Here is a 24,084-nt window from a genome sequence, read left to right as displayed (position 1 = left end):
AGACTTCAGTGTAAGTTGACCCTTGCTGGTGCAGCCTCCTTGCCGAATTACAAACTGCTGCATCAAAATCCATAAACTAGCAATAAATACGGAATCAAAGAAAGCACATTTTTATTTGGAGCCCAAGGTGATGTCATTAGACACATATAAACGAAAGTCCTGTGTGTGTATGGAGCAGTCTGATCTGCTCACGCTCAACCACAGCCACTAGATGGCGCATGCATGCACTTTTACATTTTTTCAGGATTTGCATGCACCTCACTACAATAGACCTGTGTGCAGCAAACGCCGCCACGCAACAACATTATACTAATGACACGGATAAAGAGACACAACTTCGAAATAAAGCAAACAGTGTGGCTCAACAACGTGGAAGTGCAACACCTCAGCAATGGAGGGCAAGGCTTGACGTTTTCGCTAAAAACATTGTCTATCTGGGAGTATTTTCTCAAGACAAAGATCAATAGGACTTATATACCAGATATAAGATATGGTATTGCCAGTGTCTTCTTACAAAAGCCAGTGGGACAGCAAGCACAGATGAGTCCATGTCCTCTGCCCTGGGTAATTCTTAAAGGTTAGCTAATGCCTCTCCAAGTTCACGAATATAGTAAAACTGCTCGGGAGTATTTGGGTTGTCTTTTGTCCCGAAGACCACATGCGATAACGTGCAGTGAACACACTTGACTTGAACATTCATAGTTTTCATCCTCTTTCTCTGTACGTTTACCATTCATTTGCTCAAGAGTTGATGTGCTTGCTGCTTCCTGAGCAGCTCTTCTTTTCTCCACCCTAGCGGCCTGCTTCTTCTCTTCTTCCATTGGCATCTTTTCGCGTTAAAACTGATTAAGTTAGTTTTTGTGTTGCAATTACTTAGTACGTTTTCTTTAATTTTTCACTTAATCTGGCACTTAAGTCTTCAATCTGCCTCAAGAATGATTAGCGAAGGTGGTAGGGAATGAGAACGGCGTCCGTACGCATGCGCCGCATGGCCGCCCTGCTGCACGCTGCAGAGAGTTGATTCTACAATAAAATAAAATAAAAATAAAAAGGGTAATAAAATCATCACCCCAAAAGCGGATAGTAGACATCACATAGTATATGTGTACCAAATTTCAGGTCAATAGGTGAAACGGTTTTTGAGCTACAGGTGATTTAAAATCCTGGACACACAAATGAACAGCCACGGTAGCGTATTATAGAAGAAGATAGGATATCTGTCATTCTGTTGGTTTGTATATTCACAATATAATCATACACCTTTTAAACAAGCTGTATCAAATTTTGAATAGTTCTTCTCTGGGACTGTACATACTTTGGGATCCAAAATTTTGCCTTTGGGGGTCCCAGTGTTTTTTTAATTTTTTTTCCTGTCTGCTACAGAGCTGTGTTATCATTGCAAAACAGTTCAGCCATTGGTAATGACTTTGGCACATTGTTTAGGTTTGACCCTAATTACATGTGGAGGTTGCATTCCACATCATTGATTTAGTTTGGGATAGATGTGGTGTGATGGTGGACTAAAACAAAAAATCATGAATCACTCAGAAGTAACTGTGTCTACTTCCATGAAAGTCTCCATTTACGTTATTGTTCATTATGTAATTTAAAACACAGGCTTCATGGAGTGTCATGTATTTCACTGAGGAGTGGCAGGGTCAATATTATGCAATACTCCAAAACAGCTGAATAAATGTTTAGGAAGTTTTGAATATATATTACTGTTACACTAACTTAACATAAAGACTTTATGGGTCTTCAAAAGTGTTGTCATGAATAATGATTCTTGTGGTAGTAATGACCGTCACCCCCTGGGTGACCTAAAACCTCTAAGAGTTAACAGGCAGGAGGAAGTTTAAATCATAAACCATTTATTCTCTTCGAAGAGGGAGCACTCCTATTACAGGATGCTATAACTAGACACACACAGCATTCTGTAACAAGATGCCCATCTTTTCTCTTTGTTGAGGTATTTTATACACAAGCAAAAGGTACAGAATTAGATCACTTATATCATACAAAGATTCTTATTATCATTGGCTGCTTCCAGTTACTAGCCGGACACAGGGCAAAATAAACCATACTAAATTATAAATAAATATGGTCAGCAAAAACATATAGATCATTAATGTCCAGCATCACGTGTTTGCTTTGCCATTTTCAGCTCCTTTCTTCATTAACACAGAAGCTGAAGGCAGCTGCCTTTCTCATACAGTAAATAAACGTATAGTTTCCTGCTGACAGCCTAATATAGTCTGCTTGCAGACTGTCTCAGCTGCCCTAGGTTACCTGGAAATACTTTTACATTATATAGTGAACTTTGCTAAATGGGATTAATTACTTTAAGATGTAAAATCCAAACTTCACACCTATTAAAAAATATCATAAAAAGACAAATGAATTACCACATTCTATACAGTGAACAAAACAAAAACAGGCACTTTTGCCCAGCTTGCACGGCATGTGCCTGGTAATGATTCAATAATGCAACAGGCCATCCAGTTTATTAATGCGGGAAGAAATATCTATTAGTGAAATAACACTAACCCACAAAATACAAAGAAGTAGTGTTCATGTGTTAAACCCAGCAAGGAGTTACTCACAATTATGGAATCCAACCATACACAAAAAGAGCAAATTCTACACTCCTAAGAGTAGTTCAAGTTGGGAAGCATGCACTGGTACAGTGCGTTGCCGCACCCACTACACGACAAAACAACTTGGGATCCCGGTTTGCAACCTCACAGGCAGACACGCAGTCCAGTCCCACCCTCTGTAAATTACTCTCTATCTGTCGCAGCCAGGTGTTACGTGGGCGACCCCTTGGCCTGGCCCAGCCACTCAGGTCCCCAGCTCACCCTTGGGGGAAAAGCGCCACATGGCCGTAGTGCTGTAACTGACACACCCTCACAATGCAGGTAATGTGCCTCATACGGGAGTAGACAAAATGATAAACAGGCAACGGTAAAAGGGTCAACGTTTAAAAAACAAATACATACTTGCCTTCCTCCCTTAACCGATTGTATAAGGGACACTGCTGGGTACTTCAGCTAGTACTATATAAATCTCTTACCCATGTATCCCCTTCTTCCTTGTTTTATAAAGCGAGCTTTGAAATGGTAGCAAGCACTCTTGGTATTACTAGATATGCTTATCCACAATGACAATGAGGCAGTGCGTGTCTGTTCTGTTACTCATGTATGAGAAACGGAGCTCTGAAGACAGACAGTCAACTTACGTGATTCTTCATAGCTTGCTGTCAAGTTGACCTGGAGTGCGCTGTTTTCAACTATGCATTGGATTTTTCTGAATTGGTGAGGTACATTGACAACAGTGTAGACACTCGTGATATTATAGCTTCGATTGCGTGTCTCATTTGTTGAATTGAACTGAATTCTGTCTGAGTCCTGGGGTTGTGGCTCATCATCCAAAGTCCAGTAGATATTCCCTTTTGGATAGCCCCCATAAGTAGAGCACATGTAGACTGAAATATTGCCATCTGTCATAGAGTTGTTAATTACTTCCAGTTTAGGTTCACTGTAGTTTGCTGGAATGAAACAGTGAGATTCTTATTAGTGTGTGTCAACACAAATCACCTTTATGTCAAGCCTCTTCACATTAATCTATCTATCTATCTATCTATCTATCTATCTATCTATCTATCTATCTATCTATCTATCTATCTATCTATCTATCTATCTATCTATCTATCTATCTATCTATCTATCTATCTATCTATCTATCTATCTATCTTTACAACAGATGTGCTTAGAGTGCAGTGTGTATATTTTGCTAGTTTAGCTTTTACGTAACATTTCCATGTCTTCCTGCTGTTCGTGTGAGATCCAATTTATCCCACAGTGTTATGAGTTTCATGTTCTTCATTGGTGATGATTAACTGGCAGAACAATAACTGCTAGTGTGTAAGAGTAAGCCCGGTAATGGACTGACAGTCAGTGGCAACCAAGATATGTGCCCACTCTTGCACACTTGGTACAGAAAAAAATGGCTTCAGAAAAATCAATGCATGCGTAGTCTACAGTATGGAAAAAGTTGATATGCTGGAACATATTTAGAATTTCAGATTTGTTTAATAATATGAATAATATAAATGGTTTCTTTTCTACTCCAATCACTGTGGTTAAACACAGTCTCTGATTTATCTCTGTCTTATGCTGATTTCTAAACTCCTTCATCCAATTTAAATTGTGTTTCTTTTATAACGGCTTACTTGATGTATTACTGTGTGGGAGCGCAATGCTACATCACTATATTGTTTTATAAATTTGTGTTTTGTGCAATAGTTTCTTCACTACTACTGTATATAATGTTATGATGGTGTCACGTATTGTATGTTGTGTTGCTGTAACTGTATCTAACTTGTTATGTGCATGGAGGCAACACTAAGAGAAATTTCTAACAACTGTGTTGACTGCCAGTAAAGTTCAATGTCAAAACATTTATCATTTTACTTATGCTTAATCCAACTCAGTGTTTCAAAAAAAAATTCTTTAAAATTAGGATATATTTCTCAAAAAACCACTAGATGTCTCCAATGCTTTAAAAATAAACTTTTGAACAGCCTTATGCTGTGAGAAGTTAAGCAAAATGACACCTTTAATTGGCTAACTAGAAAGATTACAAATTGCAAGCTTTTGAGGCAACTCAGGCCCCTTCTTGAAGCAAGATGTAAACAGCCTTATGTGTAGTTAGTGGAGGTGGTGAATGACAACAGAGCGGTGGAAAACAATGTTATGCTTCAGCTTATTAATCTTTCACAGTTTAACACTGCACCTCATGTAGCATGGGATGTAGTATAGGATAGTTAATGCAGCTGGAACAATTCCAATCAAAAGAGAAATGTTATTTGTTTTTGTGCTTAAACCCATTAAATATTAATTAGATAGATAGATAGATAGATAGATAGATAGATAGATAGATAGATAGATAGATAGATAGATAGATAGATAGATAGATAGATAGATAGATAGATAGATAGATAGATAGATAGATAGATAGATAGATAGATAGATAGATAGATAGATAGATAGATAGATAGATATGAAAAAAAACTTACCAGCTACTTTCAAGGAGATGCTTTGTTTTTTAGATTCTCTGTCACCAACAGCCACAATACAATCATAATTTTTAGCATCATTGACTGAAATATTTGAGAGGTGCAAGGAGCAATTTCCATTTTGGATCTCATTTTCAGAAACACGAGCTCTGGTCTTAAAGTTTTCACCATATTCAGGAGTATTGTTAGTAATTGCAAATACCAATGTTTTATCTATTTGCCAACACAGGTAGTACAGATCAGATCTCTTGGAAGGCTCACATATACATGGAAGTAAAACATTTCCTCCAAGTACTCCAATAACTGAGTCAATCCCTAAGGCTGCAGAAGAGAAACAAAAGAAAAAAAGTTTTCATAATAGTGGGTTTAATTTTTCTCAAGTTATATTTTAATGCTTATTTATTTGTTTATTTATCAAGATTATGTTAAAAGCTAAATATACTATATAGTGCATTTCATATCTATCTATCTATCTATCTATCTATCTATCTATCTATCTATCTATCTATCTATCTATCTATCTATCTATCTATCTATCTATCTATCTATCTATCTATCTATCTATCTATCTATCTATCTATCTATCTATTGCCTTAAAAAGTAACACTCATATTCAAGTAACACTTTAGTTTACATACTACAAAAATGCATCTATTACTCATTTACCTGTATGTTACAAGATGTTACCAAGGCTCCTTTCACTCTTAATAACTCTTACAAAGCATCAGTAAAGTGCTTATTCATTCCTACAGGACTACTAAAACAACTTCATTGTGGAATGGTCATAGGTAGCTTAAGTGAGACATACTCCTTGTGATATTGCATATTTCACAGTAAGACATGCAAATCTTTCATATTCACAAGTCATTTTTCATATTCGCAAGTCACTTTAACAATGTATCAAAGGCTCTTCAATATTCCACACTGCACAGCGATGAATATCCAGTTTACTGATACTTTGCAACTGCTATTAAGACTAAAAGAATTATTTGTTAATGTCTTATTATATAAAAGTTTATGAGTAATAGATGCATTTTTGCAATACATAAAGTGTTACTCACATTCATTAGAATTATGAATACAGCATTTTATATAGAGCGGCACGGTGGCGCAGTGGTAGTGCTGCTGCCTCGCAGTGAGGAGACCTGAGTTCGCTTCCCAGGTCCTCCCTGTGTGGAGTTTGCATGTTCTCCCCATGTCTGCATGGGTTTCCTCCCGCAGTCCAAAGGTTAGGTGCATCGGTGATCCTAAATTGTCCCTAGTGTGCGCTTGGTGTGTGGGTCTGTTTGTGCTGGCACCCTGCCCGGGATTTGTTTCTGCCCTGTGTTGGCTGGGACTGGCTCCAGCAGACCCCCATGACCCTGTGTTAGGATATAGTGGGTTGGATAATGACTGACATTTTATGTATAAAAATAACAACTTTAAACCTGCTTAATTCTATTAATAATTTATTATCAGGAGAGATCAGTCTTCGATGGGCCCCTCGCTCACACACATACAAAGCTGCATTTTCACTCACACAGTGCCAGTTAAAAATTGCAATCAACCTAACCGGAGCATCTTTGACATATGCATTGCAGATTAATTCAGAGTCACAAAGGACCACAGCCCTTCTTGACATCACTGGGCACAAGTCAGTAAACAACCGTGAACATAACACAAGTCCATCACATTGGGCCAATTTAGAATTTTCAATTCACTTAACACTTATCTTAAGGATGTGTTGTAAGAAAACAGTGTAACAGAGGACATGAAATGAAACTACAGAGACAACTGTAAGGTGTGAAATTCAATACTGAGAGGCAGATGTCTTATAAATAGTTGGAGTGAAGGGAAAGCTTAGCCTTCAGTCAGTAAATCATACATATGTCTGTGTGTGTTGAAAGGCTATGGCTTCAAATGGCTTCAGCCTGTAGTGACATATTGCCATTATACAGTAGGGGTGTGGCTATTAATCTACTAAAAGACAACAATCAATCATTTATTTAATTTAATGTACATCATAATAAGCCTGATAAAAATCAGTCCTGATATGTACTAAAGCACACACTGCGAGGAAACCATTAAGGAACTAAACATGAATAAAACATTATGGTGCTCTCAGTTCAAACACTAATGTATGACAAATGCAATTTACAAATAACTAAAATATGTTTACGTTAGCTTAACAAAAATAATCTTGAGCTTTTGAATATTTAACAGTTCATTATACATTAAACTTGCAAATGCGTTTATCTCTCCACTTTAATTTTGTATCATTTTTAATTAAAGACCTAAAGGAACAAAAAAAAGACATTTGGCTATGTTTGTGTTAGTGGCTTCTAAATCTTAAAGACTTACCTTTAGTACAAAACACTTGTAGAAGAAAGCAGGCAGTGCACAATAAATTGATGACCCTATGGAAATACAAAAATAAAAATATTAAGCATAATGTTACACATGATCACTGTGTTTAAAAACAGCAATGCTGAGTTGTCTACTTGGTAAATGCTATACACAGACCTGTGCTATTAAGTCAATAGAAATTTCTCATGTGGTGCCTTTCTGTTACTTTATCGCTCAGTATATGTGTGTATGTGTATTATATATATCTTATACTGTATATAAACTTCTACATGTGGAAGTGTGTCTGTCTGTCTATCTGGCCAGAAAGTGCGAGGCTACAGCATGAACCTCAATGAGCCGACAAGGCGGCCCCAAGTTAACGAGCTGGAAGAAGAAAGTACAAGGCTACAGCATGAAGCTGAAAGAAAGCGACTCCATCGGTAAAGTGAATTTTATACAGCTAGTATATATATATATATATATATATAGTATTTACTATCTATCTATCTATCTATCTATCTATCTATCTATCTATCTATCTATCTATCTATCTATCTATCTATCTATCTATCTATCTATCTATCTATCTATCTATCTATCTATCTATCTATCTATCTATCTATCTATCTATTATTAATACCCTGCCTTAAAAAGAAAGTTTTGAGACCACCCATTTCCAACTTTTTTACTCTCCCCTGAACCTTATCTACCAGTCCTAACCATTGGTCCCAGAATTCCCAATATAGAACCCTAAGTATTCAAAAAACAGAAGAATTCTGCTGCAGGCCATTATGAAGTGGCGGCAGAGAGCAATCCCTTCGATTCCTAATCCAGAATATCTTCAATGCTATGTTACAAGTTTAGATGTATCGATCCCCACTGTGGCTAATGAAAGAAATTCAGAAGTTTTTACTAAATTTAATTTGGGATAAGATTGGTTGGGTTAAGCATAGCATTTTATAAATGCAAGTGGATGAAAGCGGTCAAGGTTTATTTGATATTTTCAGCAGAACAGACGCTTTTAGACTAAAAGGTTTTCAAAACATTTTACATACCCTTAACCTTTATTATGGAGGAGTTTAGCCTTTGTGTTCTTTTTCAAGGTTGGCAACCTTAATTTTGACAACTTTTTTATTGATGTCAGACACTTTCCATTATTTACACATTTTTTTCGAAATATGGTCTCAATTTGGCATGTGAAAAATATTCAATTAGATACTAACTTGAACTCAGTATTCTGGTTTCTTGGAGAACAATCTGGAATCCTGTTTTTAAACTAGAGTTTAAAACTTTAGATACGTTATTATTCAAACATGGATTTAACAAAGTCAGAGACTTTATTGATCAGGTTAAGAAAAATGGAAATCTGATACAATAGTAGTTCGTATTAAGAGCTTGGCTTGTGACTTCACTCTTCTTCTTCTTTCGGCTGCTCCCGTTAGAGGTCGCCACAGCGGATCATCTTCTTCCATATCTTTCTGTCCTGTGCATCTTGTTCTGTTACACCCATCACCTGCATGTCCTCTCTCACCACATCCATAAACCTTTTCTTAGGCCTTCCTCTTTCCCTCTTCCCTGGCAGCTCCATCCTTAACATCCTTCTCCCAATATACTCAGCATTTCTCCTCTGCACATGTCCAAACCAACGCAATCTCGCCTCTTTGACTTTGTCTCCCAACTGTCCAACTTCAGCTGACCTCTAATGTATTATACAAATTCAGACAGTGATAACCAACTGAGGTGCAGATCCCCTTTATAAAGGCCCTTTATCTGGTAAACAAATAAAAAAGTAAGAACTGCCAGTGTGTGGGATACTGAGTAGACCAAATGTTACAAATGATACCAGATGTAAAAGTCTAAAATATTTTAAAAATAAAACACATGGATGGTTTTTTATTCCCATTTATTAAGAAAATGATTTTTATGGATTATGCTTAAAAGCGTACCAAGTGAAGGAAATGCCAGACCACAAAAATGGAGGAATCATTTAATGGCAGACAATACGACTTCTCCTGCATGGAGAGCTTCTTATAAACCCCAGAATGGAAAAAGAATTAGAGACTTGCAGTTGAAGATTATCTATCTATCTATCTATCTATCTATCTATCTATCTATCTATCTATCTATCTATCTATCTATCTATCTATCTATCTATCTATCTATCTATCTATCTATCTATCTATCTATCTATCTATCTATCTATCTATCTATCTATCTATCATGGCTTTCATACTGTATATACATTATATGGTGAATGTGAACACCACCACATTAAACAAATTCACAGCCTAAAGGATTTACAGGGTCTATTGACTTATGATCATATTCCACATTCTTCCATCGCATCTAGAGTCAGCAGACCATGGAATGTTTTGCTAGTTTTCTCGTGCCCAATGTTTTTATTCCTTGGCCAACTATAAATACACTTTCTTGTTTTTCACTGAGAGAAGTGGAGTTTGAATCATTAGATGATATTAGTTTACCCATAACAAGTTACAACGAGTTGAGAATTTTGATGTAAGTTGTTTGGCACCAACGTTGTATTCAGCTATGTTAGGACTGAAACATCTCGTTGGCACAACTAACCAAAACCACACACCTTATGAATGCTGCTAGAGGTAGTATTTTACAAAAAAATTTGAATAAAATATTTATGTATTACACAATACAGAAAAAAATAAACACTTAAGTTAACAAAATAAAGCAGACAAAATGAAAGAGATGTCAAACGCGAGGGCATTCAGTGAGTGCTACAACAGTCTTTTTTCACCCATTACATTAGGGAAGGAAATGAAGGTAACACCAGAAAGTAACTGGTTGTCTTCTTCCTCAAAGAGCACCCCTAAGCACTCAGCCCACCCTCTTGCACTATGTTAATTTTTGTGCCAGGAGTGACAAAGGCACATTGCGGTGTGACTATCGGTCAAACTTTCCTTCACTTTACCCCCTCCATCAACCTTCCACAACAAGGAGTTCTCTGTGGTTGGAGGCCTGACACTTTTTAACCCATGGTATTTCACAGTGACAACGATAAAAACTAAAAAAAGAATGAAACAAGAAACACAAAGAAACCTCAAAACACTGGTAAGAAATTCCATTTCCAAAAGAAATAAATCCTTAAAGGCTAATCCGACAAATCAAAATGCTTACACAAAAAGCAAATAGGCAATCAGAAACTCAATTTGACCACCACAAAATTAAAAAACCTAAAATGATTTCACTACCAGGAAAGAGACTTAAGAGAAGGTGACCAAGTACCAACAATGTGTCAGCAAGATCCCTGCATTAAAGAAAAAAGACATTTTATTGTTTTCGGCTTGAGGTGGCTGAACAGGTAATTGGAGGTCCCATTCCCTTTGGCTCAGTCTTTATGGGAAATGGAAAAGAAATTAAGAATAAAGGGAATGATGATGAATAGACTCCAAAAAAAAAAAAATGAGCCAGGTTTCAGCCCCAGCAAGAGCATGAAAAGCTGTTATAATCTGTTTCTCTTTTTGATTTTTACCAGTTTGTTAAATTTTACCAAGATATTTAGGACATACAGTATATCTGAGATTCATATTTATGCCGACTCTGAATATTGCAATTGGTTTATGAATTTGACCATATATAATGTTGTAGACATTTCTGTATTGTTTACAATGCTATTTTTATTTCTTTACACTCACTGCCATTTGGTGTTATGACACCTTGGTATCAACCCCTCAAAGTGTTGCGATAAAAGGCCAACTCTAACATCATGATGCTGCCCAAGATTAGAATAACAGCCCTAAAAACTCTCCTTGTCGTGAATCCTAGACTTTACTTTTCTGGAGGCTACATTTTCTAAACTCTGACTCTGACTTTTGGTTTTCAACACCATAATTTAGTCTTTTCCAGTTATAATAATAATAATAATAATAATAATAATAATAATACATTTTATTTATATAGCGCCTTTCCCATGCTCAAGGCACTTACAGAATATAATAAAGAACGGCAAAATACAGTATACAGTATATAGCATTGTACAAACCAGATAAATAAACAAAGAAGATTAAGACAGTAAATTCTGAAAAAAAAACAGACAACATAATTGATGGTCTCGCGCACACACACAGGTTACATTAGCATCTTGACAGAGAAGTAAACTGAGAGAAAGGTAATAAAGTCAAGTAGAGCTAAAAGCCTTCCTGAACAGATGAGTTTTGAGTTGTTTTTTAAAAGAATTCATGGAGTCAGCTGACCTGATTAATTTTGGTAGGTCATTCCAGAGTCTGGGCGCTATACAGCTGAAGGCCCTGTCACCCATGGAGTGTAGATTAGTGACGGGCACAACAAGATTACCAGAATCAGAGGACCTTAGTGGGCGGGCAGGCACATAGTGATGGAGAAGGTCACTGATGTAGTTTGGCGCAAGGTTATTTAAGGCTTTATAGGTTATTAGTAGGATTTTATATTCGATTCTGTAGGACACAGGGAGCCAGTGAAGACGGAGCAGGATGGGTGTGATGTGCTCGCTGCTGCTGGTTCGAGTAAGGACTCTTACAGCTGAGTTTTGAATAAGCTGGAGCTGTGATATAAGATTAGAAGGGGCACCTGCCAGTAGGGAATTACAATAATCGATGTGGGATGTGATAAAAGTATGGACAAGTTTCTCAGCATTAGAGAAGGAGAGGAAGGAGCGAACACGGGATATGTTACGGAGGTGAAAGTAAGAAAGTTTCTTAATGTGATTTATGTGGGCGGAATAAGCGAGGGAGGAATCAAAAATGACACCAAGATTTTTTACAGTAGAGGCAGGTCTGATGAGATCACTGCCAAGATGGACTGGGAAGGAGCTCATTTTATTAAGTTGCATTTTAGTCCCAATTTGCAGGAGTTCAGTTTTATTGCAATTTAATTTTAAAGAGTTCTGCTCCATCCAGGTTTTAATTTCACTAAGGCAGGTTGTGAGCTGAGAAAGCTCTGATGAAGTTCCACTTTTAACATTGAAGTAGAGTTGAGTATCATCTGCATAAAAATGATAACCCAATCCATAACTACGGATAATATGGCCAAGGGGAAGCATATAAATACAGAAAAGCAGAGGACCGAGGACAGAGCCCTGAGGGACTCCTTGTGTGACTGGCGCTGAGCTGGATCTGCTGTTGCCAAGACTAACAAGGCTAATCTTTGCCTGACTTCATCTTCTGGTCTCTACACCTCTCTTCCTCTCTCCTTATGTGCATTACCACAGCTCATCTGCTACTCTGTCAGTCCCTTTCAATTATGGTTTGTTTCTCATCACAGGACCATGTCTCGAGGAGTAACCTGTTCTCATTACACTGCCATGGATTCTAGCCCAGGTGGCACGGTGGCGCAGCGTTACTGCTGCTGAATCGCAGTTAGGAGACATGGGTTTGCTTCCCAAGTCCTCCCTGTGTGGAGTTTGCATGTTCTCCCCGTGTCTGTGTAGGTTTCCTCCGGGTGCTTCTGTTTCCTCCCATAGTCCAAAGACATGCAGGTTAGGGGCATTGGCAATCCTAAATTGTCCCTAATGTGTACTTGGTGTGTGGGTGTGTGCCCTGCGGTGGGCTGGCACCCTGTCTGGGGTTTGTTTCCTGCCTTGCGCCCTTTGTTGGCTGGGATTAGCTCCAGCAGACCCCCGTGACCCTGTAGTTAGGATATAGTGGGTTGGATAATGGATGGATGGATGTCTGTATACTGCCAGGTTATGTGAATACTTAGCATGATGTTAGCATTTCTGCTTTTTAATTTTCATTCAGTATTTGGTAAGATAAGAAATTGTTACTATTCTTATCTTTCAGTTTTCTTTAGAAAGTGTGACACATCTCACCGTAGCGGCAGCTGTTGAACACACAGCTGATGTTGTTGGGTGCGTGAACACCACATGTGGAGTCTGTATGAATTTTGTTTCAAAAGGAAGACTAATAATCTAGTAAATTACTGTAAGTGCTTGGCACATCAAGAATTTTCAGATCAGTAACTTAGACCGACTTTGTTCTGCTCTTTAAAGCTAGCATATTTTCTTAACGGTTCCATCTTTTCTTATCATCATTTGCCTTCAGATTGATAATCTTCTCAGCATATTTCCTTTAGTAAATATATCATCAACGTATAATAACCACACTTCAGCATACATATGTGGGTCTCAACAGCTGATGTACCACTTTCAACACTCCATACTGCCCAAGACATTTTCCTTAACGCATAAAAACAAATAACAACAGTAATGGTGAGCAACTTACTGGCACAGTGCTCAGTACTGCGGCCTGACTGCTACAGACTCCTGGGTTCAAGTTCTGACCTCATCACTTTCCGTACAAAATTGCCGTTTTTGTCCTGTGTCTCATCTGGCTTTCCTATCACAATCTAAATGGGTCTAGCTCCTTACTTGGGCTCGATAATGCCAAAGAAGGGTGAACCTTGCACTAGATAAATAAGATTGGCGAAGAATGAATGAACAGCATAAAGTACATTGTGATAACAAGACATACTGTACATTAAACAGTACTGTGCTGCACGATTCTGATAGCAAAACAGGAGTGCAAGGATTAAGACTGATGACAGGAACTTCTGAAATGGACCGATATCATATCTTTAATCAATAAGAAATGAAAGCTCAGTTCAGATGAGCTCTTATATCATAAAACGGTTAAATCTTTGATGGGACAGACTGCCCAATTTTTAATTTGCTCCTGTATACAAAGGATAAAAAAATATGGAAAATCTAAAACAGCACATGCATTGTCATCATTATCAGCTCTCAACTAATTACCATATTTTTCGCACCATAAGACGCACTTTTTTTCCCCAAAAGAAGGTTGTAAATGTCTGTGCATCTTATGGAGCGAATATTGCGTCACAGACCATGATGTGTATTACCTGACAAAAGTCGACATCCAGGGGTAGAGGGCGACAAAACTCACTGTTACGTTACAGGCATTCCCTCTGTGCTATGAGGAATGTTAGACCCATTGACTCGGAATCTAATCCTTGTGTGTGTGTGTGTGAGTTGCGAAATGTAAACAAATGTAAACAAAGGTAAGATGACATCGACATCTCACGAGGGAGCGAAGCGAGTGCAGAAAACAAATGTTTTGCGCATTATCACTGAGTCGGACTTTTGTTGAGAGTGAGACAAGAGAGTGAGGAACTGGCATCAGCTGATCGGGACACCTATGGCAAGGTTCGTTTGGGAGGAATACCTAGACATTGATCCGTGGGAGCCAAACTGGCTACCGGACTTCACAAGACAGTATGGCTTGCTGTTGGACTCGACAGATTACCAGCCGCTGGACTACTTCAGGCTGTTCTTTCCTGAAGCTGCCTTTCAGCTACTGTCAGATGAGACAAACAGGTATGCAGAGCAATTTTATGAATTGAGGGCTGTGCTTGCACCGCATTCTCATTTTTCAAACTGGAAACCCACAACAAAACACGAGATGAAGGGCTTTGTGGCATTACAAATATAGATGGGACTAGACTGGCGATATAACTTCAGGGAGCATTGGTCCAAACGTGCGTGATGATAGGCACGTGCTCCTGCAAAGTGATTGTTAGCAACTGAGCGTCATAAATTCTGACACTAGCGATAAGGAGTTCTTGGGGTTTCCATAAAACTAGAAGAGTCCTTGAACCTTAAAGTCTCTCCTTATTTGTTAATGACAGTGATAATGTTTCTTAATACCGCTGTTGAATTTACATGGTTGAAATATTATTCTGCTATATTTTATTAAACATATTAGTACACCATTTGGTTCAGAATATTTTTTTTCTTGTTTTCCTCCTCTAAACCTAGGTGCGTCTTATGGAGCAAAAAATACGGTAAGTAAAAATTTCATTGCATAATGACCATGTAGCTTAATTGACCTTATATTATCGGGATTTGCTAATATTAATCATGGAGATTAATTCTGCACTGTGTTTAATACAGGGAGATTCACTCGAAAGAGGCCAAGAATATTATGTAATAACTCTCGCTTGGACAAAGCAATCTGAACAAATCAACATGCAATGTGCTCCACAGTATATGGAGTGTCACAGGAGGCTGGGGGGCAGACCCAGCTGGGACGCCTGGAAGGACCGGGAGGTGGCGTATTCGTCCTCTGGGCCACAAGGGGGCAACCGCCCTGGATCGGGAGAGACCACGGGAGAGGAGCAAGGAGGCTCAAGCCCGTTGGGGCCCGTGGCCACCGCCAGGGGGCACCCTGAGCCTCATGGAACCCGGAACACGTACACTTCCGCCACACCCGGGAAGATGGAGGAAGATCCTTCCAGGGACGCCCGGAGTGCTTCTGGGTACAAGAGCAGCACTTCGGCCACACCTGGAAGTGCTGCCAGAAGGACGTCATCAGGCACCTGGAGCATATCCAGGTGGAAATAAAAGGGGTCACCTCACTACAATCAGGGAGCTGGAGCCGGGAGTGGGAGCAGGACGAAGCTCCCGTGGAGAGAGGAAAGGCGGCACACGGACGTTGAGAGAGGCCCGTATTGACGGTGGTTAGTGCTGGGAAGCACTGTGTGCTGTGTGGGACTGTTTATTGGACAACTGTGAACAAACGTGTGTGCTTTTATATAAAGATGTTGTGTCAGTCTGATGGTGTCTGGGCATGTCTCACAGAAGATTCGAACAAGCCGGGATGCCCCTGCGTCAGAGCGATGAGGTAGGCGCCGGACAGCCGTCACAACATTTAACTTCTGTTTGCAACTTCTAGATGCATACCGCTCATACCCCTTCACTCAGTCACTTGACTTCTCATCAGGATGGTGGGTGTATGGTGTTGAGCAGAGCATCTTCATGGTGCGAACCTATTGGGTCACCAATTCGTTTAAGCGATGTCAGAATCAACTGGATGATCGTGAGTTAACTGAAGGTTACTTCCAGCACGATGGAGCAACGTGTCACACATCCGCAAGGAGAATGGCAGAAACTGAGTTCTTCTTCAGCAACAGGGTCATTTCAAAGGGGCTTTGGCCACCACGATGGCCAGATCTAACACCACCAGACTTCTTCCTTTGGGGTCTGCTCAAAGAAAAAGTCTATCAGAACAAGCCTTGCACTGTGGAAGATTTGAAGAAAAACATCCAAAGTGAAATTGCTGCTATTCCCCCCGAGACGCTTGCCAATACGTTCAGGAACACGGAGTGCCGCGTTGAAATGTGTCTGGCAGAAAACGGAAACCACTTTCAGCAACCACTTCGATTAAACATACGTCAAGATATATAGTGTATTTTTGGGTTCAAATTGCTTCATCCTAATGAGAGTTACAACAGAATATTCGAGTGAATCTCCCTGTATAATTTTGCCTGATTTGCCTGTAAAAACTAAGCACTGAAGTCCATGCTGCCTCACTGGGTAGCTGTGCACTTCAGTTAATACATTAGATTACATTCTCAAAATCTCTTGATCCAAGTCAGGAAGATGCCCCTATCTCAACAGCATCGATTGCAACACAGCAATTTGTTCCAGACAGGGCATCAGTCCATTGGACTGAAACAGGCTAAATAGGTTTTTGAGAATACTGCATTATTAATTATGTCCAATAATATTCAGAAATTAGCTTAAGCCCATCCAGACTCGTGGGTGTTATGACAGTCACTAAATCCTGAGATGATCTGATGGACCACAGCATAGACATCACCCATCTGCTTTTTTTTTTGTTTTAATCCCAGCAAACCATCCTCAATTGCCTGCATGGCTAACCACTAGGATACGGTTACCCAAACTGGTACAGGAGCATATGTTCAGAAAACCGCAGTGAGAGTTGTTATTAAAAATCAGAAACACTGTTACCAAAACAGAAGCACTAAACCTCAAATGATGTCAAAACAAGAATAGTCAGAAGTCCATAACCAAAAGACATACCATCACCGAAACCTAGACATAAACCCGTTAATGAAGTTGGAAGGAAACTTGCTATTAGTCAGGAACAACATGATGTTCACTGCTGAAAGCTCACCCACTGAAAATTGTTCGAGGAATCCTTTATCTCTGAATGTGGCTCAGCATAATTAGTGTTGCATCGATGACGTAGTGCCTCATGCCCTCTGGGATTCACCATATGCAGACAACACAACCACGAAATATCAGACCTTACGAAATGGCAATGTGGCAATAAACAGTGGTAATAAAATTCTACTAGCTTATAGTTACCTTGTTGGTACAAAACATTCATCCATCCATTATCCAACCCGTTGTATCCTACACTGAAAAAAGTATAACATTGATGTTGTTCATTCAATGTAAATTTTCTCTTTCAAGCAACTTAAGTTTAGTCATTTAGTGTTGTAGCTTGAAATATTTGGTTTCAGATCTCAATCAAAGTAAAAAAAATTTGTTTGTACCAAAGTAAGTTATGGTGGAGGGAATAAACCTATTTAATATTTTAGTTTGTTCGTGTGCTGTATTTGAGGGCCCGTTTGTATATACTTCCGGTCGAACTATCCAGCGTGCTGGCTTTCCAACTGCCAAAAAAGAAGAACAACTTAAAAAATAGATTTAGTATAAAACAAGTGAATTGCACCCAATCACTCTAAATGATTTGCCTCAACTTAAAAATTGTGGGATCAATAAGCTAAAAAAAATTATATTGGTTCAGATTGAAAATATTAAGTGTGAATCATCACCTTTTTTTTTTCAGTGTAACTAAGGGGTCACGGGGTTCTGCTGGAGCCAATCCCAGCCAACACAGGGCACAAGGCAGGAAACAAACCCCGGGCAGGGCACACACACACACATACACCAAGCACATACCAGGGACAATTTAGGATGGCCACTGCACCTAACCTGTATGTCTTTGGACTGTGGGAGGAAACTGAAGCACCCAGAGGAAACCCACGCAGACACGGGGAGAACATGCAAACTCCACACAGGGAGGACCCGGGAAGAGAACCCGCATCTTCTAACTACAAGGCAGCCACACTACTACAGTGACGCCCTGGTACAAAACAACCATGTATTAATATTCCCTGAGGTTAACACCCTCCATGAAACTACAACAGGACAGGTGAAGAAAAATTATTATAAAGAAAAAAAAATTAAATAGCTTCAGTTTGTAACAGCAGTGAGACATAGCCTGATTATCGGGTGCATGATGTGAAATGGGCCATAGAAAAGGAGCCAGTTTATCTCAGGACACACATCCACATTGAGGCCAATCTGGAGTCACTAATTAACCTAACCTGCACAAATCCTTGGGAATGTGGTAGAATAATGTGAGGAAAATGTACACAGGCTCAGGACAAATGAGCAAACAGCATAGAGATCATAATGATTATGCACGCAATATAAAAACAGGACATTGGATCCATGAGGCAGCAATGCTAACAACAGCAATCGCTGTCTGCTAATATTGTTCTAATAAATCACCTGCGGCTCCTTCTAAGATACCCTGACAGCTCCTGTCTTGACACACAACAGAAGCCACATATTAACATTTATAATCGGAAGAAATAGTGTAGAGCTGTCAGGATCTCAAAACTTATATAAGAAATTAACAAACGTTTGAAGAGGTGCTCCCTTGTTTTTTTAGATTGCCACTTTTTATTTTACCCAAGAACAGGATTCGTCTTTGAAGACTTCTCTCATTCAGGACTCACCAGCTTGTCCGCACACTACTCAGGGAGCACCCTGTTGTTATTAACTCTTTCAGGGCTGATGTCAACTTTTGTCAAAATTCGGGGGTAGAGGATGGTAATCAGCTGCAAACTGTGACAAAACTCGCCGTTACATTTTAAGTTTGACTTTCTTTGCTAGAAGGAAAGTTAAGTAGCTTTGTTGATTTAACCTCGATTCCCTGCATGAGTAGCGAACAGCTAACAACCTCAAAAATGACATTGAGATCAGGCGAGAGTCTAAATGCGTCATAGACGTTTTACGTATTATCGCTGAATCGGACTCTGACTTGTCAGACTTGGAATTTGATGCAAGTGATCAGGAGATGGACATCGAATATGAAAGTGAGATACCAGCATCAGCTGATCGTGGCGTTGAACACATTTGTGTAGCTGATGCGCCTACGGTAGCATTTGCCTGGATGGACCACCACTTATGATGACAAGATCATATTGTGTCACACTACAACTGCCACCACCGCCCACTGGCTGTGCGAAGGCAGCCAGCCCACCGTGCATTCCAGCTCGCCATCAAGGTTCCCCCGTGTAGCCACTGCCTCCAGAGATATCCGAACATGTGCCAACAGCAACCACAGCATGCAGCAACAGATGTTTTATGTTGCTTTCTGTGTGAAATCATTACTTTGTGTGCTTTTCAGAAAACTGAGTTTTTTGGAAAAAATATTCAGCCCTCAAAGAGTTAAAATGAAAGCAGTCTGAAGTCAATAACCAAAACATATGCCATCACCAAAACTTAAACAGAAAACCGTTAATGAAGTCGGGAGAGGAATTGACAGATCAGTAACCAGATGACATTCACTACTGAAAGCCCACTCATTGAAGTAATTTTGCAGTGCAGGCTTTTAAGGAAATACATCGTTGGTGTGACACCTCATGAATTCTGGACATGTGGTAGTCAAGTCAATAGCAACAGTGCACCGTGTCCTGACAATATAGCCACAAAAAGTCTAACCTTACAAAATGGAAAAGAGGCAAACTCAAAAAAAAAAAAAAAGGAATTAAAATTCTACTACCTTGTAGTTACCTGGTTGGTACAAATCATTCATGTAAAAACTTCTAAGAACCTAAAACAGAGTAGCCAAAAAATATGTATTTAAAGCTAAAAAAAATAACAAAGTGTCTCAATTTGTAAGCATGGGGTGGGGTCAGTGTCTGCATCGGGATTATATGGGTAGAAGACAGGAAACAAGCCCTGGACAAGGTGCCAGTCTATTAGAAGGCACACACCCACACTGGGGCCAGCTTAGAGTCACTAATTAACCTATCCTGTTCATCTTTGGGAGAATAAACTGGGTTCCTGGATGACAACCTACACAGGCACAAGAAAAATAAGCAAACTGTACACAGATGACAATGACCATGTATGCAATTTTTGAAATGATAGGTAGCAATGCTATCCACAGCCCCACTATCTGTTAGTACTATTTACTACATAATGAAACTCTGCTTTCTGTGAGAGTTTGTGTGTGTGTGTGTGTGTGTGTGTGTGTGTGTGTGTGTGTGTGTGTGTGTGTGTGTGTGTGTGTGTGTATTTGCCTCACCAACTACTTCAGCCCCACTGCCTGACACCCCACTGCTGCCAGTCACTTCTAGCAATCCAATTGGTCTGTTTAACTTTGGTCTGATTCATCAATTTGCCTTTAGTGGCTCAGAGGTATGGATGACAACATGATACTTTAGAGGTCCAAAATTCAATTCCTGATTATGACCATATTTTTTTATCTTTTAACAAAACAGGAGTTAAAAAAGAACACATCAACAACAACAACATACCGAGCAAAATCGGGTTGCCAAATACTAAGGAGGTGCAACCTGAGTCTCCTTCAAAGACACGAAGTACTAACAAGAATACGAATAATGGAGGCACATCTACCATTGATGGCAGTCAGAATGTGGACAGAAGTCGAGCAAGACACCTCAAAATGACAATCTGAGAAGCAGGCTTTACGGGAACACAATCAAAAGAGAGATGAAGGATCTAGCAAGAGAAGCTAAGACACACAGGGATACCAAAAAGAGGGGTAGGAGAAATGCTGAGGCTACTGATAAAGAAAGAGAGGTTGAGGTGTGTGAAGATACCAAGGACAGGCGCAGGAAGAATGCTGTATTTAAAAATGTATGTTTGTTTTTGACTGGTAAATGTAGCTATTTTTAATAAAGCATCTGCAAATCCTTCTAACTTAATTAACCCAGTAGTTCCTGTCTTTACAAACAATAGAAGACATGTCTTAAAATTTATAATTGCAAGGAAAACTGTAGAAGAGTCTGGATCATAAACCTCATCCAAGAAAATAACAAAAGCTTTAAGTGGTGCTTCCTTGTATTTTCGATCACCATCCAAGAACAGGATTCTTCCTTGTAGGTGTCACTCATTCAGGTCTGACCATTGTCCTCCTGCTTGTCTTGCTGTGATGGGTCACTTGCTGTATGAGTTCTGCTGTACTAATGTGCTATATGTGCACTAAAGTTTCCATGTCATTCCTAATGCTCTTCTAATTATATAAAAAATTTCAGGCAATTCATGCAGTTAAATGAGTGCATTTCAAAGTCGTTTAAGTACCAAAGGACCAGCAAAAATCACACAGTACAACAATGTTGTATGATTTAGTAGTTTACTGCTAGTGCAATACACTTGGAAATATTTGCAAGCACTTTGACCCTGAGGGCTATGTAAAAATTAATCTAACAAAACAGGCCTCACCAACAGTGAAAGAGGAAAATCCACAGAACAAATTTCAGAGTTGGAATTTCCAGCGCATTTAAACAGTGACCTTATTCTGCATGAATACTAATGAATTGTTTTGTCAAAATCTTCTCTGCATGAACGGAGTAATGTAGCTTACATAAAAGCGAAATGGAGAGATGGAATATATAGCAGCAACCCTTCCAACAACTTCTAGAATGTGTACAGTTCATTCAAATGTGTCAAAAAAATGCCTAAACTTTGCCTTGAATACGGATGGCCGACTTCCACTTGCATACCCGCTGATTTCCTGTCACACTGGGAGTGATGGAGATATAGGAAATACCCATAAATGCAAATGGAGTTCCAACAGCTTCATTTATAGTCTATAAAAGAAGCTGACCCTGGCAGATGACTTCACCAAGAATCCCCTTCCACATTTGAGAGAAGGAAACAGATAAGCGACTTGAAGAGTAAAAGTGGAGTAAAAAAATCCCCAATTTGTGATCATTGTGATGCAAGCAAATAAAAATAGAAATAGTGTACAAAAAGAAAACAGTCAGCGGGAGTATCTTTATCATCTAGTCCTGTTCAAATCCCAAGCCTTTTTTTCAATTCCAAATCTATGCATTTATATTTCAAAGGTCTAATTAAAGTGGTACTTATATTGAACTAAACAAATAGAAATGTTGTAAAAATTGACCCAATGGAGCCATTTGCAATATTAAAACCCACTGCAGCCGGACCCATCTTTGTGGAACTTACATGCGTTCCTTATTCAAGAATGGTTTCCATTTCAATTTCTACCACAGTCCAAAGGCATGCTGTTTGATTGGTTGACAGCTCTAAACTGTAGTCATTTAAGGGAGTGTGAGTGAGCAATTCAATGATCTGGTGTCATCCATGCATTGGTTCTGGGACAGAGTTTTACATCCCATGACCTTGCATTGCGAAATACCAGTTCCCAATATGGACTGGTGAAACATATAATATAACTGTGAAGGATTGCAGCGGTGGGACATAGTCTATCATGACTGCATAGGGTTAATGGCAAGAAATAGCACTGGCAGAGGTACAAGTCCCACTCACACATACACCCACACTATTTAATATTGGTAGTGAACGTAACACACACGTTTTTGGGATATCAGAGTAAACCTGAAACATACAATAAAACACAGATAACATTGCCTGGTTCACTCAAACATGCTTAATCAAAATGAGAGTCGTGGGGTCTGAAGCCTATTCTAGCAGCATGTGCCATGAGGCAAGGACCAACTTTGAATGAGGAGTTCATTACACGACCTACTCATGTACACACTCACTTTCACACAGGTTTGGTTCACAATTGCCAATGTACCAAACAAATACAAGTGAGAAGAAAAGTGAAACATTTAATTTTTAGAAACAAACCTGACTGACTGATGATAAGGCTTTCTGATAGCGATTCTAACCACAGGACCTGAGCTGGCCCCTTCCTGAAGCACTTATAAGTTAATTTCAAAAATCACCTTGCACTTGAAAAGTCTGGTTCAAAAAATTGACAGCGGACATACATAATAATACGCTGTTTGGACAGGCTCCACTCTCTCACAACCCTGAACTGTATTAAGTGGAATTTTAGAATGACTGAGTGCCAGCTATAAATCCGTCAATCCATAGTTTAGTTTTCTACATGGATAATAGCATTGGGCATAAGGTGTGAACCAATCCTGGGTGGGATGCCAGTCCACTGCAAGCTGCATTCAGCAAAACACCTGCCAGTTGTACGAGGAAATAAAAAAATAAGGACCCAAAAATGTGCAGACTTCACATACCCTGTGCCTGGAATGGGATTTAAACTCAAATCCCCACTAATAATTGCACCCACCAATTGCAGTTAAAACTGCTGATGTGCTATCTGAATTGTTACAAGCGTATAAGGGCCTGATACCACTACTGCCAAAAACAATAAGCGTGATGAGTCACTCTGAAACAAGAAGTGAAAGCAATTGCTCTGCCTTTATATAGAACTTTTACTAACTTCACAGTCTGTTTAATGGCCAGTAACTGGGTTAACTTAGGTTATCCAGTTGTCCCTGTGCAACACAGTTGTGAAGGCTGTAAAGGCGTTTCCTCGGGCTAAGCAACCTTCATGCCTCTCTGCTAACAGGAGGTGGCAGGAGTATTTTGAAAATGTCCATGATGATTTACTGCGTTTCAAAATTACAAAAAAACATTTCCATCCATCTTTCAAGATGAAGCACAATCAGAGACATCCCTGGAGCAACTGCTACAAGGAACACTCAAACACTGGCATGACTTAAAGTCTGCCATAATGAAGGAAATGAAACTGACATTCATTTCAGGCATTTCTTTCATACAGTATATAAGAAGGCAC

The 24,084-nt window shown here is 39.3% G+C and overlaps 1 protein-coding gene across 1 annotated transcript in view; it reads right to left on the bottom strand.

Moving 5' to 3' along the window:
• The window catches only part of LOC114650955 (ICOS ligand-like), a 41,354-nt gene that overhangs the window by 15,130 nt on the left and 2,140 nt on the right, over positions 1-24,084 (bottom strand). Inside the window, exons 2-4 of the mRNA XM_028800911.2 lie at positions 7,418-7,473; positions 5,078-5,398; positions 3,239-3,547 (exon numbers count right to left, since the gene is read on the bottom strand). Coding sequence (XP_028656744.1) covers positions 3,239-3,547; positions 5,078-5,398; positions 7,418-7,473 — 686 coding nt within the window. The remainder of the gene's footprint in view (positions 1-3,238; positions 3,548-5,077; positions 5,399-7,417; positions 7,474-24,084) is intronic.

This window comes from Erpetoichthys calabaricus, chromosome 4 (assembly GCF_900747795.2).
Source record: "Erpetoichthys calabaricus chromosome 4, fErpCal1.3, whole genome shotgun sequence".
In the NCBI taxonomy this organism is placed as follows: Eukaryota; Metazoa; Chordata; class Cladistia; order Polypteriformes; family Polypteridae; genus Erpetoichthys; species Erpetoichthys calabaricus.
The sequence above is the reverse complement of the archived record's forward strand: the minus strand, read 5'-3'. Positions and strand labels throughout refer to the sequence as shown.